Source organism: Diprion similis, chromosome 4 (genome assembly GCF_021155765.1).
Source record: "Diprion similis isolate iyDipSimi1 chromosome 4, iyDipSimi1.1, whole genome shotgun sequence".
Lineage (NCBI taxonomy): Eukaryota > Metazoa > Arthropoda > Insecta > Hymenoptera > Diprionidae > Diprion > Diprion similis.
This window is the reverse complement of record NC_060108.1, coordinates 13,024,582-13,043,660: the sequence shown is the minus strand read 5'-3', so window position 1 is coordinate 13,043,660 and position 19,079 is coordinate 13,024,582. Positions and strand designations below refer to the sequence as shown.

Below are 19,079 nucleotides of genomic sequence, written 5' to 3'. Positions count from 1 at the left end.
ACAGAATTTAAACAAAACAGTAGAATTATAGAGCTTGAAAAGAAGTTGTCTGCGGTATCGAATTTTTGTAACAATTAAAGATTAATCAAATGAATCGGTGTGTAGCTTTGTAAGATCTGTATAACACAAAACTATTATATATTGCAATAATTTAAACAAGTTAGCAAGTCATGAGTGATGAAAAGTAAGAAACGGACAAACCATCAATAACTATATCAATCCTGTCATAATCTTGAATTGATTGTCATTCCAATTGATTTTTGTACATATTTACGAATGTATCGTTATTTTGTTTACAACAGCTTTTTCCAACTTACAGTTAATCTTTTTTCCTGACGTTTCAGGGTGCTCTTGTACGATCGAACAATTTGTTTTATCGTGTTTTTAGTACGAAGCTATAAGTTCGATTGCATGAAGTTCGGAAAGTTATTGTACCGTAAAATTACTGCGTTTCTGGCAAGTATCAACTTGCTGAAATTTTTAAAACTGTTTCATTATGTTAACGTTACGAATTTCAACTTCGTTTCTTCGGAGCATTATTTTCATGTTCTTTTTTTATTGTTGTCTAAACTTAGGTACAACACGAATGTACCATTATTCTTAATAATAATATTACTCCTATACACACACAATAAATTGATGAATAGAATTTTTTTAATCGTTCAAATCATAGTCACAGTTTGACATAGTATTTACTTTTCTTACGGTAATACCTCATATAATAAATAAAATACAGGTACAAGGTTTCACAATGATTACTTGCGAATTGAACTTCGCTGAAATTCATAAAAAGGGAAAACAAGAACAAACACCAACAAAGTGACAATTTATGTATATTGCAATTTATATCAGATCGTTTGACTTAGTAATTATATTATTACACTTACTATTTGGCATAGACAGAGTAAGTTTATATGTGGGGTGGAGAAATTTTTCATAAAATGTCTGAACTCTTGGAAAATGATTTACTTCACCTTTCACCCCTTTGTTACAATTTCTAAGTTTTAAAAAATCATTATTTCCAGTACGATTATAATTGAATCATAAGTGCAGAAGAAACTTCAAGTTTGCAATACTTCCAAAAAACTTTTGCCCATACTAATCAAAAAATTGCTATGATGTAAAGAAATTTTGGAATGAAAGACCCAAATCTTCAATTTGACATTAAAAAAAAACCTCTCCAAATGCTCCAAATAAGTTTATTGCTAATCATATTTGCACACACTGGTAATAGCCATATTTTAAGTATTATTGGTTTTCTTTTTGTTCCATTTTTAATGATGAAGAGTTAAGGCACAGTTTATAATTCTAGTTTCATGAGATGACATAATTATTGGAACAGAATTGTGAGTCATTGCATAAAGTTCAGACATGTTACGACGTATTTTTTCTTATCCACACATGCGCAAAACGTATTTCTCAGAAACATACAATTCATATTCAGACATAAATATAAGTACAGAAAATCGTAGATACTCAATACTTTAGTTAGTCATCTACAGCATTAAATACATTTCAGACACTTGTTTGTGACATCGTTCATAGTGTATGTATATATGCAAGTATCGGTTACCCCGTCGCAATGTCACAAGAGAAAAAAAAATATATGAGAATTAGCTAGTTGAACATTCAACAAATAGTTAACTCAACAGTTAAACTGTGTAATATTAATAGTTGGGTACAAACGCCAAATAGATCCCAGCCTAATACCGCGTCAGTTCTGATTAATTTATACCAATTTGCGTAAGAGACCGAATAATAATAAATATATGTGTACGTAAAAACGTAAACAGGCGGACAAGCATAACAGATTATATATAGATACAGAATAGCAATGAAGGATATGTAAGCAATCGATTGAAAATTAGTTCGATTTTTCGAACGTAAATAAATTTCATCATAAGATTTCCCATATTAATTTGATTGATTTATATAATATCTGAGGTATAATATAATACAGGATGCTTATGTAAACTGTGGACATACTTCTAGGGTGTGTAGGGGCTGCTTAGGCAAGCATTTTCAGGTAACACACCCATGGTCGGAAACTCATTCTAACGACTGTCGAGGGCTTTAAAAGATTTGGTACAGCGGCGTGTTTCTGGTGTAATGAATCAGATTTGATTGAGCTGTAGATAACAGTACAAAGCTCTCGTGTAAAGTCAGCAAAACTATAAACTTGGTAATAAAAAAAGAAAAAAAGAAAACAATTTGCGGTGCTTATAAACAGAACTCCAGAAAGTTATAGAAAACGACCAGATTTTGTTGAAGTGCTCTCTTGAAGGTAGCGAACACTTTGAACACCGGCTATGAAAGTCTGAAGATGTGAAATTCTACATATTCCGAACTACAAAAATTTCTTTGTTATTTTTCTCATTCTTTATCGTTTTTTGTTCCGAGCTTATCGTTTTGTTGACTTCACACAAGAACTTTGTACTGTTCTCTACGGTTAAATAAAACCTTGGGTCGAAAGTGATCACATCTGATTCATTAGCCGACGGACAAGCTTGCGGTACCAAATCCTTCAAAGCTCTCCACAACCGTTAGGATGAGTTTCCGACCATGCGTGTCTTACCCTAAAATGCTTACCTAGTCAGCCTCTACACACCCTAGAAGTATGTGCAGAATTAACATAAACACCCTGTATATTGTATTATACTTATCGTGTTACCATTAGTTTACAGCTCTAAATAATTAGGCAATAATCAATAAATAGTAATTAAAAAGTATTTTAAAGTGGTATGTTTATGTACTTTATGTACAGATTCACGGCCATCCGTGTGCCCCCCTCCCCCCTCCCCCCGTCCCCCTTTCACCGTCTCATCTGAACCTTCTCGGATTTATCCAGCCATCTCAATATTCTCTGATTTCGATTTTACAAAAGCCTCGTAAGCAGCTAGCTCTTTCTTTTCCTTCTTTAAATTTCTGTCCTCGAATTCCAATCTGTAATGAAATTAGATAATTTTTCATGTACGTGGGAAAGCGATTGATAAGAAAAATGATCCAACCGATGCATGCAAGTATCTCAGATCAGTTTTTTTCCGGGTTGTATTTTTAATTCTTCTGCAATATTTACCCTTGCTATTTTACTAAAACTTGGACAGAGGTAAAAGATATTTGAAAATTTGAGAAGTGTTAGTCGATTACTGTTTACGGTTCTAGACCCTGGTACAGGTTCAATTGTAGAAAAGAACTTATAAAGAGTAAAATATAGTTATCAATAACATGCGCTAAGGTAAAGATAACTAAAATTATCATTCATTCGTCAAGGAATTGAGAAAATAATACTATGGCAAGAGAAATAAATACAGACATAACATGAGTGTAATAAATATGATGTAAAGATTATGGTAATGAAGCAAACAAATGTACAAGATATCGAGTATAATGAAGTACGATAAAAAAAGCAATAATTCCCAAGGAAAACGTTTGTTTATTTTGAATATCAGATGTCATCAGCGTTGCAGGATACAAAACAGTAGATAAGGATTTTTATATTTTATCTACAGTTTAAGGTTTTGATAACTGAAAATAGCTCCTCCGACCTACGGGGTAAAACAGCTATGTACAGTTAACAAGCTTCAACATCAAGTATGTGTATTCAAGTATTGTTTGGACCTTGAAAATGAGCTACTTTAATTACTAACGGTATTATATTAACAAGTGCGTTATCTACTGTATCAATTTCAGACCAGACGGTTATTGCAACGTGCCACTTGTAGCGCAGTTTTAATCCAGGAAACTTAATGAATTTCAAGATAACGGTTTATTTTTACAAAAAAAAAATGATATCGACAAAAATCAAATCTTCAAGGAGAACGGTTGAAACCATTCGACGGATACACGACAGAATTTGTTATTAGAAAACAATAAGAGTCAACAACAAAAAATATATCCGTATTCTTTCGTTAATAAGATGCTATTATTTCAAATTGCAAAATAGAATATTATACTTTTCAGTAATCACATGACATGTATTCTCAGAGCAATAATATTCATATATTTTCAGTATATTTATTACCGTTATTCTTTTGATTACCAAAGAAATATGCTATCATTACAATTAAATCGATAACTAGTATTGTATTTCACGGGTTTACATGCGGGGATATGATCGGTGTCAATACTGATTAGCAGTCCAAGTTTAATTCTAAGAACCAAGCAATGAAAGAGTGAAATCGATATATGATGATACATCTGTACTTGAAAAAATACTTTCACAAATAATTATTTTTCTTTTACATTATCGCATGAACAATTATATAGTTGAAAGTTTGAAAAAAAAGATTAGTCAAGCTTCGAATCCTACCTGTGAAGTATAATTCTTTCGACTATTCTCTCCGTCGTCATATCGTTACCACTGTTCAACGGCTTAAATTTGTTTTGCAATTTCGGTTCTGCATATGGATCGGATCCGTTTTCACATGGCATTATCGGTGTTTGGCCGTGGCAGACAACGGACACATTAAAATGCTCCATCAATTCCTTGGTCACTTCGTACGGCGCCCCAATCACCACCTCGTTTACATACTGTGGAATAGAGAGTGCTAATAATTTACAAATCAGTAATCACAAACGTACACAATTACAGTAGAAATCAGAGGTGGAAGAGCTGATTTTCTTAATTGTTTGAACGTATTTTGTTTCGTTAGTGATTGTTGTTATATACCTTGCACGCCAAAACGCTGAGAACTCTTTCGTGAAGGTTCATAATAGGGTAATTGCTTCCTTTGTATCTGTTCACCGCCGGGTCAGTGTGTAGCCCAACAATGAGATAGTCGCCCTCCTTTTTTGCTTCCTTCAAGAAATCGAGATGCCCCACGTGGAACAAATCGAAGGCACCAGCGACATAGACGATCTTGTCGTCCGGCTGTGGAACCTTACCATCGCTGAATTGAATTATCTTTTGAGTTGTCGGTAGGAACTGCGAGCAGCCTGTCCATGGACATCGAGCCGTTCTGTCCTGTCCCATACTTTTACTTGGTTCTCTATCCACACTGTATTCACTGTCGCCTTGTCTGAAATGCTGGCGGGTCATCAGCAGCATTCGACCCACTAAATCTGTCGTTGACACACCAGCAGTTCTTTCGACCTCTCTGTAATTAGAAATGATAGCTTCTGTTATTCGAATGTAGAGAGCCAGTATCAACTTTGCTTTTTCTTTAATCAAAAATTTTTTCTTCTCCCTGTCCAGAACGAAATTTGAGTAACTATTGAATGAAAATTCAAGTACAACTTCACTAAATTAGAGTGTACACGTGAATTGAAGAGAAAATAATGTCGGACTTTTAGAAGATACAAAACTTTCGATAATCTTGTAGTATGTGAAGAATAAATATTTGTTTAAGTGAAAAAAGTACGAAATATTAAACGTTACGTGCTTATAAAAGATTTTTCACTCTTTCATCAGTTATCACTATGTGTAAAAAATTACCATTATGAGACTCAGTATTGCAGTAAGGGATTATCAATCACTTTTAGTGTGAAAAGAAAATTCTTATCACATAACGATGCGTCATGTAAACATCATACGATGTTACGTTGCTCCGAGACAATGATAAGCTATGTAAGTGTTGATGAATCAGTATAGATTATTCTCAATCAGATGAACGTAAATCAGATAACAGTGGAATGCTATAGCCAAAATAGATTCTTACATAACTGATATATCGGAAGTCTTATGCGATATACAAAGACCTACTTGTAACGGCCACAGCTCTTTACGAGGTGATAAGTGTCTACTCCATCTGCAGTCATCGTGATATCGTCTCCGTGAACACAAAATGCGCAACCGTGTTTGTCCAATGTTTCCAATGTCGTTACATACGGCGCACCTTCCACTACTTCGTCAACCCATTTTATTCCTCTCACCATTTTGTAACTGTAAACATAGAACTCTATTACAGTCGGTACTAATTCCGTTTATCCACGATGAGAAAATACGTAGCCCAGAATGATCAAAACTTCAATTTTCACATTTTCCTGACTTCATTAGGTTTCCTAGCCAACTAATCGTTAATCCACTAACACAGAGTAAGTGAAATAAAACTTTTTCAATTGAACTCAAATTTCTATATCTTGACTTTTTCTGATTTCTCAAGCTATTCATGTTTCTACTACGGTAACTCTTACAGTACAATATGACTGTATGTTATTGATCTGAGTATATCCAACGTTTCATTCTGGCTTAAATCATTGATGGGATAATAACGTAATATGCGGTCAAGGCTACATAGAATTTGACGAATCCATGTGTACAATCAAATGTAAATATTTGAAACCAGGCAGCATACCCCATGCGAATTGTTTGATTCATTCATCATTTTACAATCAACCAACAATCAATACATTACATCATTACTGTGACTAATTAGCCTTAATAGAAATTATTATTACAATACCGCAGACCTCATTACAATTCATTGATAAAATGTGATATGACGAATACTGCATATTATAAAGAAGCCCGATGCATCACAATTACTGCAAATTTTAATAAATAATTCATACCGTTCTTCCTGGGTAAATACTGGCGGTCCTTTATGTTTTGTTATCTCAGCATCTGTGTGAACTCCAACTACCAGATAATCCCCTAAGGCTTTGGCCTGACGTAAGGAATTGGCATGACCAAAGTGTACCATATCGTAGCTGAAGAAACGAAAAATAGCATGAAAATAAATTAATATCAAAAAATTTATTTCACACAAATGTGGTGATTAAAGTTTGGGAAATAAAATTTATTCGATTAAGTATATTTTTGATATTTCTATGCATCAGTCACACATGGAGTGTAAAGTAAATAGCTGCAGTTAGCCTTGGGTAAATTTTTCTTCTATCGCTCAATAAATGTAAATATTTGTAACCCCGTGGCTCCGGCACTAAGTTTGTTTAGGATTCTTCTGAGGATAAATCATATTGATTCCAGACTACGTTATGTTTATATTGGGTAAACTGTGAAACATTGAAGTTTTTTCTAAAAATTTACATGATGCACCTGTTCCAAGTAATTGAAGATTCCCTAATTATCTGATATAAAATACAATTGCCGGATGACATATAGACACAATACATGTATCTGAAAAAAATATGTTCATACAAAGTCATTCAAATGGAGAGTGAAATTCATAATTCATATTCAAGTACGAAGCGTCTGGCGGGCATCACGATTACGAGGAAAATGTTACAAGGAAAACAGTTTTAAACTGATTTAAATTTCGCGCCACGGTCACAGTCGGGAGTTTCCGGGGATTCCCTGTGTCAAAACGTCATTGCGTACATTCCGTTAAGGGATGCAACGCCGAGCAACGCGATTGGCCGGATCTAACCGAAGTGCCCAATGAACTAAGAGTGAATATCGTGTTTTCAGAAATTGATGCCTATGTCGGTACGCGATTCATTCACGCAATCACGACATACCTACCGCCGGTGGTTGGCTGTGTACTTACGTCAGCTGAGAGAGAAATTTACATTTGACGTGTAATAACGTGGAAATTTAAACGCCTAGACGTTGCAGCAGACGCAGTATGAGACACGCGTAAGGAAATTTCAAGCTGCGAATGTGTGAGTATGTGTCTGTTCGACTACACGTGGTGTACAATTAGCAGAATAACTTAGTAGTGGGCAATTACCATCCGTCGCACCAGACCCGAACCTCTTCTTTCGTTCCTTCCGTCATGATTCTAGGAAAGTTGTTAGTAAACGGTTACGTTTTGTTTTATGAATCGCGTGAAGGTTGTTGCGTCGATCGAGACACTCCACTCGGCATCTGACGTCTCTGGATTCCCGGCGGGCACTGCGCACGTCGCGACGCCGCACCTCGTCTCGACGGTCTCGACGGTCTATCGGTAGCATTTAACTCCCCCCTTTTCACTGACAGCTAGGCATCTCACCACTACCATTCCGAGAAAAAGCATCCATACGCGATGACATCGCCACGCACACGAGACGAATATGAGTCTGATGAATCGACTGCACGCGTGTGTGGGAATTCGTTTTTTAACGAGTCGCCAACTCTGCAAGTTTGGTAATGGATTATTAATTTGCGTATACCCTTGGGATAGTAATGGTATTATTAGATCTACCCGGCGATTCGTTCGCCGTAATTTCGTCGAAATCTAATAAGCCTCAATTATGTGACGTATACGTACCACGTATATACTTACTTACTTACTTACTTACTTGTACACCTGACTTATGCTTATTGATCTTTTTTCGTGAAATATACTTAGAACCTGTTTATATATTTGATTTGTTGTTGGCTCGATAAAACACTACGGATGTGTATTATGTGTGGTCACGTCGGACCACTTCATTATTAACGCTTTAAAGATTTAAATTTAAAATAGAGCCATGAGAACCATAAAAAATCTGTTAAGAATGCGAAGAGATGGGTGAATGTCATGCGTACACGTTTGTTGGCTTGGTTTTTTCGTTTACGTATAATCAGTTCGCGAGCTCGCATCTAAAAAATCAAAACGAACTTATCTCTACACTTCCATCTTTTAAATGTTTGCGATTTGCATTCGAAATTACTCGAATTCCATCCCCGCTCCTTAAGACGTTACATGAGTTTCGAAATTCGAAAAAATCATGTTTTCTCTAAATTTTTAAAAATATAATGATAAAATTATTTGATTCCGGCTTGAATTTCCGACTCAATTGATTTAAAACTTTGGGAAACAAATATTCTCGACACGTTATACCGATGATAAAAAAAAAATTTTAGGTTTGATTTTGAAATTTGCAAATCCATTTAACCCCGTAAGGATGTGCACGCGTGTAAGTCGAAATCGTGCTGCGACACGGAAACTTATAAATTGTGTTTACTTCGATATTAAACACCTGTGTTAAATTTGAAAGCAATTGTCTGAATCATACCAGAGTTATTTTATTTTCGATTTTTGGTAATTCCACATCATTGTTTCACATTATTGGGAAACTGTCAGGCTCGATGGAAAATCACGGAAAATTAAAAGTAAAACAACTTCGATGTAGGTACGATTCAGACAATTGCTTTCAAATTTTACACAGGTGTTTAAAATCAAAGTAAGAATAATTTATATAATATTCATTGACGAATGCTAGAGTTTTGCTGCATAGGCTTGGAATAATTCGCACGACAGAAATTTATGTAAATAAATTATTTCCCAGGAATTATCTGCGGTTTACATTCTTCCTGTTTTGTACACAAACAGCTGGTAGTACTGATACTACCGCTTTGCATATCAAAGTGCAACGTAATCCACCAGTTGCAAGAAAACTGCGTATATTCCGCAACTCTACGTGCATAAGTATAATTTTTAATTACCTTCGAGATACGCAAACCTTATATTATTCATTTGAATTCATGTAAAAAATTACACCACAATTTAGAAAATTTTTTTTATTAATATGCATTCAACTCGTTTTACAATAAAAATGACAATTTGAAATGTCGCAATAAAAACTGCGTCATATCGACTTAATTATACCCGAAATATCTATTCGAGGAATAGTATTAGGGATAACATACTTCTGATGTAACAGAAAATGATCGCAATACTGATGAATCATTAATAGTAATTATACCATCCTCATTGCCTCAAAATAATGTGGTTCTCGGTATACCTGTAGAAGATTACAATGCTATTTGCCGCTGTTATACGCGCGTATGACTCGACTTGAAATTACACGTCTTAAAATGTATAATAATACAATACGTCAGTAACAGCATATACGATTATTTGAAATGGAGATAGTTCGTACATACATACGTGGACAATTGTTCGAAGTGCGCGATGCCACAACGCGCATCGGATGATTTCTGATAAATTCAATCGGCCCAATGACTATCAGCTCGGGATATCCGACCTCTTTTTATTCGATTACGTTTTCTGTGTAATCATCATACCGCAGGCCACCGACTCTAACGAACTTTGTAACGTTTCGGTGTTAGAATTAATTAATCGCGTCACTGCTGCCTATAAATATTCTACTACTGTAAAGAACCAGAAACGAATTGGAACTTTTACATCTTTGATCCCCGCCCATTTCAGTTCAAATGATAAATTTTATTCGTTGAACTCCGTAGTTAAAAAAAAAAAAAACAAAGAATTCTATCGAACTAAAACATGATTGTAGAATTGAATGGAAAATATTTTTATTGCTGCTTTATACTTGTTCGATGACTATTTTTTACGATAGAAGAGGCACGGCAAGCAAACAAGAAAACGAGATAAAATTTTTTAAACATATTATGCTGATTGAATAAATCATATTGTAAGGTTGAATTGCAAAATTTTAAATAAATAAAACGAGAGCCAGGTGGAATTTCCGAATGGAATACAGTCAAACAAGTGTTTATAGTTTTACGTTGATATCGGCAAAGTGTAATAAAAAATACTGAAATTACTTTTGCGATTGTGCAGAAGAATATTATTCGTTTGGCATTGAAAAAATAGCTGTACGTCTCTGATGTATATTAGCAATTTGCAATTTTCTGTTTACTTCAACTAATTTGACGATTTGCTTATATTAGCCCTAACAGTAAGATTAAATAATTTTTACAACATTTTCAATTTAAATTTTCACTTTTGTGCGCGTGCGTACCAAAAGTATTTTATCAGGCAACAAACGGTGTCTTTTCGGTATCGCAGAAAAACAGAAAACTTTGGGTTTAATACAATTTATTCCTTTTTATCACTACAGTAAACGCTACCGCCTTGAACCAATTATTTTTTAATAAACTTTTGTGTCCGTGGTTGATCAAAATTTTGAGTCAAATCAATTAATAACTATTCAACTATTATTCAATACTGTATCAGCGTTTCATTAGAAACTAAGACACTGTCAGAGCCACGCACAAAACCTAAAATAATCTAGTTAGACTAAAGGTTAGAGCTGAACCTTATTCCAAAAACTCAGTCGCATTCGGAATTAACCGTAAATTCGAAGATTTTCAAGTTCAGCGTTGATCTAACGATAAGGTAAATCGTGTTTAGGGATTCGGTGGAGATTTAGTTAAATTTTGTTGAACGTTAGTTTTTCTTCCAATATTATAACAACCAATATTCGAATCCAATTTGTTACAAGACACTATAATTCAATATGTCATAAACCGAATTATAATTCGCGAAACTCGTAAATTTGCATACCATTGTACGCCTGTGAAACTTGTATACGAAAAAAATACAAGACCAAATTGTTTCCTTGTTCAACTGCACGCAATTACGACCAGTTGTTAGTATCAAGTGTGTCCGACAAATAATTGCTGTTGCTACCGTCGGTAATTATCGTAAAAGTACCGCGAAGCAGTTAAGATTTAACTCTTTTAAAACTGTTATCCAATAACCTCTGTAGCTACATTTATCCTTACAAGGAATTGCAACCAGTATATATGATTTTGGGAAAGGATTTCAAATAATAAGACGTATGAGAAGTTTGGACCTCATGTATGTATGTACGTATGCATATCAATAAACATAGGTATATGTATATTAAGATACTACATATGTATGCGGATATATACACATATATCTATAAAAATGCACGTTTTCGTACACGTTCATACATAATGTGCACCTACTTCACGATCTTAAAATCTAATAAATTCTCTTGATATAATACGTATAATGAGGAAGTATAAGAAAACATCTAATTTGTTTTAACCATGTACCGATAAATTTAGATATACATATATATATATATATCGCCTGTTCGCGGTTTTGATGATTACATTCAGCACTCATCTTAAAGTCGCGAGTTCAACACTGTACGGTTTTTTCATATTTTATGCCTGATAATAACTGAAATATTGACTTTTAGTCTGTTGCTTCTTGTTTTAATATAATGTTCCAATCTGGCGTTTCGGATCAGACCATTGTCTCTTCTTTTTTTTCACTCCCTATTTTCTTGATTTATTTTCATCATTTAAAAGTATTTTTCCTTATGTTTGCTATTACCGATTGCGAGAATTCCCGCAATATCAACGATATGATCACAATATATTGTTATTGCATATACATTTTTTTATGTATATATTCGATTTAATAACCGTTTTGGTGCCTGTAACCACCACCACTTCCGCTACCACCACCACCACCTCCGCTGTAACTGCTGCTCCCGTTATTGTGACCGTAGCTACCTCCCCCACTGGCATTGCTGGTATAGCTGTTATGACCGAATGATTTACTGCCGTAGCTCCCACCTGAAATAGTTAAACGAATGTTCCTTCGTTAATAATTTGACCTTTCTATTGTCGAGGAACATAGATTTCAGTGATTACATTTTTTAATTTTTCTCTCTCAATTATTGAAAAATGTTTTCACGTGAAAATGAACTGCAGCAAACCATTAATTTGAATATGCTTATGTATTCATACACGCTTCTCAGTGCTGCCTATGGTAATAAATAGTGAAAAAGATTTGTATGCCAATTAGATATACCTGTGAGTAGTGAGTACGTTACGGATAATCTAACGTAAATGAACAATTTTAAGGTTTTGGCAATGACTTAATTTTACGCTATGCATATCAAAATTGGCAATTAATCACAATCACAGAATGAAATAGCGAATGTACCTCCTCCGCTACTCCATTTCCCTGATCTGTCACCTGTATTACTGCCACGATCAAATCTGCCTCCTCTATCTCCACCGTCGCGACCACCGCGCGAACCTCGTGGCCCACCTCCACCACGACCTCCTGAACTACCTCCTCCGCTACGACCTCCGAATCTCCCCCCTGGTGAAGAAATGAAAATATGTCCAACAATTAGCGTCAAGTAATTGACAGAAAATGAATGAAGAAATTTAATTAGCAAATCAGTGGAACGACTCACTTTTATAAACTCCGGGATTTCGTGAAAGCTCATACAGCTTTGGATTGACGACTTGCTTGGCCTCTTCTAGGACTTGGATAAGATCGTTAGCCTTATGCGCATTGCCAGGTGTAAAGAAAGCATATGCTGTACCAGTTCTCTGGGAACGACCAGTGCGACCAATGCGATGAACGTAGTCCTCAGAATTCGAGGGATAGTCCAGATTTATCACAAATTTCACATCTTCGACATCTACATACAAGCTTACGGGTTAATTCTACATGACATAATCAAAACCACTTGTTGCTTTGTGGTTCATTATTGTGAAACTTGAAAGACTTTTCCTTCGATTTACCCTTTCTTAATACGAAGCGGATGACCATTTTTTCATTTTATCCTACTGAACTTACAAGGACTCTTTTCCGGAATTTTTAGTTTATAGATCGTATATAATAAAAAGAATGATGGACAAGTAATCGAAGCAGCAACAGGCAAAATTTGAACCGAGTAAAAATAAATGACCACAAAGAGCAAGCTTGTCTTTTATTTACCTGTTCTGCGCTATAGCTGGAAATGTAAAGACATTTTTTGGTTGAATGTACAGGAATCAGAGCTCAGATGGTTCTCACGAAAGTCTCAGTTGACTTTTAGCTCTAGTGTATAAGTCCTAGCGACTTGGTATAGCCACACCCTTCTCTCCCGCACCAAAGTATGGATCTATGATGCTGATCTTAGAAAACGTTTATCCCTTGATACTTGTTTGATTCAATAATACGCTGCAAATACGCACACGTCTCTCTCAATTTTCACCTCAATATTTATTGTGTTCGCACAAACGATATATTTTGCAATGCTCTTCTTACATCCTAAGAAGTAATTAAATGCCGTTGTTTTCTTTCACGAATTTCATTTGACAAAGTTTTAGTTCAATCTTTTTCCATTTTCAACTGCCCAAGCATTGCAAAAGATCTATATCTTAGTGCGAAGGATCGCAATTGGCCCGAGCGATTAAATTGAATCAATATAATATACCCACGTCTTTCCATGGGTCGATGTCCCCCGTTAAGTGCCCTAGTAATTCCCTATAATCGCTTCCATACTTTGGACCATCATTGGTATAGAGTGAGAGTGTGTAATTCAAGTGGCACGGCAAGCCGAGGCACAGCGTTATGTTAGCTTGTTGCAAGGGGGCGGAGACCAGCAGTCACGCCTCAATCTATTATGTATTTATTCCCAAGCAAGCTCTTCAGAGTTCTTATCATTGATAAAACTCCGTCGCATGTGCCTCTGAAAACATATAGAACAGCATATTACTACCAGACTGACAAGACAGAGCATTATTTGGGGCAAGTTGCCTACATGGAAACGCCTAACAATACACCTAAGAAACCTACCTGCTATCACAAATACTTTTCTGCTTACCACTTTAGACATTGAACAATTATAATCAAGTTTTTACGTAATCACTATGATTTTGTTCAACATTCGCTTTAAAATAGTAAAGTGCATATTTTGTATGTAAAATTTCTATAAGCTAGATTCATCTGTTTTCTTTTCATCAAGTTTCAACGAAGATCTAACGATCTCACACAAACATCCCTGTATAATCAAACGGTTCGAAAAGCAAACTACTCAAGAATTGGTCAAAAATATTTTAATAACAGTAGTTGATGATGAATAAATAAACTGAGGTGTTAAACAGGAAAGTATTTGGAATCAGCCGGCTTAAGCTGTGAATGAAAACAGGTAAACAATTATTACCGATGTTACATATATGTGTGTATCTATTATAAATATATATTAATATCCTGAAAAAATTCATTAAAAAATAGCTACTCCAATATGGTCATCGCACCTCCATAGTGTGCTATATGTCATTTTAACATCATTCATCACACAGTTGGAGAGAGCACCTGCGTCAATCAGTCTGGCAAATGCCGTCGTCCGTTGCCACGTTCATATTATTGTTATAATACTCAGTTTTGACCGGAGATCAACCATCGCAGCCCGACCCTTACATCTTTTCCAACCTTGCCCTGATCTGATGTACCTACCTAAACCTCTAGCTGCCACGTCAGTTGCGACTAAAATTGCAGATCTACTACCCCGGAATTCTGAAAGAAAAGAATATAAATACATTTCATAACTTCTTATTGCTTTACAAAGCCAAATGCCATAGATCAAAATGTAAAAGGTGAAAAAAGAATGAAATTGCTGGAAATAATAAGAATGTGACGCGGTGCAGCAAAATTTGATAAAAAATCTCACTTACGATTTAAAACATAATCACGTTCTTGCTGACTTTTATCACCGTGAATGCCGATCGCTTGCCATCCGAACCTGTTGATAGCTCTTGTAATATCGTCAACCTTTCTCTTAGTTTCAACAAAGATAATAGTTTTATTTTCAGGTTCGTTAGAAATTTCTTCAAGTAGCTTCATGAGTTTCCCTTCTTTTTCGTACTCCTCACAAACGTCGACGATTTGAAGTATATTGTGATTAGCAGCGAGCTGAAGGGACCCAATATTAATCTGAATGTAATCTGTCAGAAACTCTTCGGCCAGGTTGCGGACCTCTTTGGGCCACGTGGCAGACCACATGAGAGTTTGTCTGTCGGGTCTGATTTGCTCGACGATTTTCCTAATCTGTGGTTCGAATCCCATATCAAGCATCCTGTCAGCTTCGTCGAGAACAAGGTAGGTACACCTGCGAAGATTCGTAGTCCCTCTTTCTAAAAAGTCTATCAATCTCCCCGGAGTCGCAATGCATATCTCAACACCTCTTTCCAGGTCTCTGGCCTGCGGCCCCTTTGGTGCACCTCCAAATATGCAAGTATTACGAACTTGAGATGTGCTTCCGAAGTCAGCAGCCACCTGCTGAATTTGCTGAGCAAGTTCCCTGGTCGGTGCTAGAACCAGAGCAACAGGTCCGTCGTTGCGCTGAAGTCGTGGCTGGTTGTTTATGTGGACAATAGCAGGTAGGATATAGGCAAGCGTTTTTCCTGAGCCAGTTTGAGCGATTCCAACCATGTCACGGCCGGAGAGAGCAATTGGCCATCCCTGAGCTTGGATTGCAGTGGGTTGACTGAAGCCTTGCTTGCGAATTTCGTTTAAGACGTAGTCAGGGAAGCCACCCTCCTCGAAATATATGTTTGGTCCTGGAATGTTGGATCCTTTTACAGTTATTTCTTTATCTGAACGATATATTTCAACCATGTGAGGACTCCTTGCCAAGACGTTGGGGTGTGGCTGGTAAAAGTCCTTGCTGAACGGCTGCAGGGAACTCATGTCCCATCTCGGCTTGCGCAGACGCTCGCCGGGCTGCTTGTTTTTGAATGAATTGCCCCCAAATCCATTGTCTCGACCAGCGTCTCTTCCGCCACCTCCTCCGCCGCTCCCAAAGCGGCCTCCTCCGCCGCTGTCTCTACCCCCAAATCTGCTCCCTCCTCTGCTCCCTCCTCGTCTGTCCCCGCGATCTCTGTCTCGGAATGACCTGGAATGAATGTTAAGATTAGTATTTGCAATGAAGTGAGAAACAGAATGAAGTCACTATATTATAGGTAATTTTAAGAAGGAAGTCAAGATTCAAATTAGAATTAGAAACGAGGATTAATGAATTGAAAATTATAAAAACATTGTTATTGAACATTTTTTTCCTTAGACTTTATAACACCGAATCGAGTTGCAAGATTCAATATCGTGGTGCAAAAATTTTTTCAAGTAAGAAAACAAGCGGGCGGCGAAGGGAACTGATCATTTCTCAAAACGCCCTTTATTTATTACTCAGAAGATAATACTTAGTCAGAGTGTAGGACAAAACGAAACAATTTTTGTTTACTGCTGGCATTACAATTGTATTGTAAACAAAAAATTGCCATATCACGTTCTTCATCCCAGCAATACCGATTACTTTAATTTATTCTACTCATCGTTTGCTTGTTCTATTTCTCATGTATCATCAAGGCATGTATTCTATTTAGAAACAAATCATAATCAGAGATGCATAAGTAATAACTAAATTACGAATGCAGTTATATTTGAGGCCTTTTCAAAACAACATGGCCGCTCCCCCCCCCCCCCCCCCCCGTGCAGGTTCGTCATGACGCAGGTACAGAGGTTTGTGTTTACATTTAAAAAATATCAGTTTGTGTTTATTTTACAACGAGAACATGGCATCAATTGGATACTTTCTCCCTGCGGTGACATGGCTTGCGCGTCGCTAATTGTAAGCTCTGTAAATTTTCTTGATTGATTTCCTGCTGTAGTTCAATCGCTTAATGCGTGCCGAGTCAAACATCAAGAAGGTTATCGAATTAACGGAATTAAAACAATAACAAAAATGCATGTTAATGATCATTGGACAAGTATTTCGTTCGATGTATGGGTAGAAACGTGGAACGTATGTATGTTCATATTCGATTAACCTTGACAACACAAATGCGGCGTCAACCAGTTGTCAAACAATATTGAGTGCAGACTGTATATATTCAATCCCTACGACCGTCCGTGTCGTCTGTAGATTCGGAATTTGAAAAGAAGGGCGTAAAGACAATTCATTTACTGGCACGTAATCCGCTTGGAAAAGAAAGATCTATAAATATGAGTAAAAAAACCGAATGAAACTAATAACATTGCGGGGGTCACGAGGCAGCCATGAAAGAGAAATGCAAAATAAGTCGTTAACGTGTACACAACGAAACATCTTTCAGGCCTACAATATAGCCGATAATTATCGGCGATAAGCTGTAGCGGGGAACTCGATATGCCTAAAAATACTTACATAGTAGTTTAAGTGTAGGTTAAAAAGCTGTTTCAACTATTGTGCGCGTCGTTGACGCGAAGATGCAAAAACGAGTCGACTAGACTGAAAAACCGGGAAGCGTCAGTGTAGCAAGATAGTCGTTTTACCATCTGGGCAGTGGGCACCGGAGGAACACGGAGATACAAAACTCCGGTGGTGAGTCGCAGCGCGTAACGTAACAGATTTTCTCTGCGCCGCGGCGAAAAATAGTTCCTCTCCCACACACTTCCGTCGTTCGTTGTCGAATTCCTGGACTCTCTCGGGCTTACGCATGTGTTTCCGGCCGGCACGTGATTCCGTAATATATTAAATATATCTCTGGATTTGCCGGGTGCCGTTAGCTCACCGTGGGTTACATAGAAAATATATTGTTTTTCGGTACCGCGTCCCGCGCTCAGGTACCAAGTGAACTTTGGTAAGTCCAACACTTTTATCTCACGTGTGAATAATTACACGCATAAGAATTATTGCTCGAGTCATACGTAGGTAGTACGTCAAGAAAGGTGGGGAGAACTCCCGTACAAAGTTTCGATCGAAATTCAAAATGGCGTATTTTCTGGCGGTACGACGAGGCGTTCGCTGCGTCGAACTTTCCGTGCATTTCGTTACGTAAATTCGCTGCTATATATTGTTGACTATTAATAGTGATACTACACCGCGGTATGTGTATAGACTGTAGTTGCTTCGAGCCTATCGTTGTCACCCAGGATAATTAACAAATCGCTAGCAATTATGCGGGATATAGTCCTGGCAGCCTTTTCAGTTATTTCTAGTCTGCTTATTGTATTCGGCCTCGTTTTACTAGGTAAGAAATTTTCATCCCCATTTTGCATGACGTACGTTTTAACAAAATTTTGTACAGTTATTTTGTGACGAAAGCCAAATTTCCGATCTCACGAATACATTACGAACCTAACCTAACCTGATCTAACCTCAATATCGATACTCAAGTACACAGTCCTCGTCGCGCATAACTTCTTGAAATATTGTTGACGTCATGCTTTTATTATCATTTTCACAGTTCTGACTCGCAACTTTGTACCTCGATATCATCAATTTTACATCGAGTCATCGAAATGATTATCTACATTATAATATGTTTATTGCATCATGAATGATTTGTTTTTCCCAAATTGAACATAAATTTTTGCCAACCATTGAGCAATTCAGTTATTACATCTTTTATCTCCTCCAAGTACATCAATAGAAAAATATGTCAATAATCACTTTTTTAAGGAATAAACTGCAAGCTCTATCGTGAAATTGTATCTGATTTATTATTTTACACGCTTCGCAGCGATGAAAAATCTAAAGCATGAATGGCGTCTAATCGATATAACAAAAGTGCCATTGAAAAGAACAATTATAATATATAAGACTGGCTCTCGCACATTTTCGATACTTGAATTAATGAATCTATTGAACGTTATAATACTGGACCTTTTTTCAGTTATTACTGACCTCCATGTATCGAATATCATCAA

The 19,079-nt window shown here is 36.5% G+C and overlaps 2 protein-coding genes across 3 annotated transcripts; both read right to left on the bottom strand.

Moving 5' to 3' along the window:
* Positions 1–816: 816 nt before the first annotated feature.
* Positions 817–7,817, bottom strand: LOC124405339 (ethanolamine-phosphate cytidylyltransferase). Its single transcript, XM_046880156.1, has 6 exons — positions 7,629–7,817; positions 6,511–6,648; positions 5,702–5,881; positions 4,670–5,096; positions 4,310–4,530; positions 817–2,943 (listed from the first exon to the last, which is right to left on the bottom strand). Exons 1-6 carry the CDS (start codon positions 7,673–7,675, stop codon positions 2,841–2,843), a joined length of 1,116 nt encoding a protein of 371 aa, XP_046736112.1. The 5' UTR covers positions 7,676–7,817; the 3' UTR covers positions 817–2,840.
* A 3,953-nt stretch (positions 7,818–11,770) lies between these two features.
* On the bottom strand, positions 11,771–18,011 carry LOC124405854 (ATP-dependent RNA helicase dbp2-like). Of its 2 annotated transcripts, none has more exons than XM_046881107.1 (6): positions 17,575–18,011; positions 15,068–16,287; positions 14,850–14,909; positions 12,817–13,047; positions 12,591–12,719; positions 11,771–12,184 (listed from the first exon to the last, which is right to left on the bottom strand). In XM_046881107.1, coding segments are annotated over exons 1-6 (1,803 nt in total). In that variant the 5' UTR covers positions 17,577–18,011; the 3' UTR covers positions 11,771–12,023. The 2 variants fall into 2 exon arrangements, with proteins under 2 accessions (XP_046737063.1, XP_046737062.1); XM_046881106.1 differs by having other exon boundaries at positions 12,558–12,719; positions 17,575–18,009.
* Between the last annotated feature and the right edge of the window lie 1,068 nt (positions 18,012–19,079).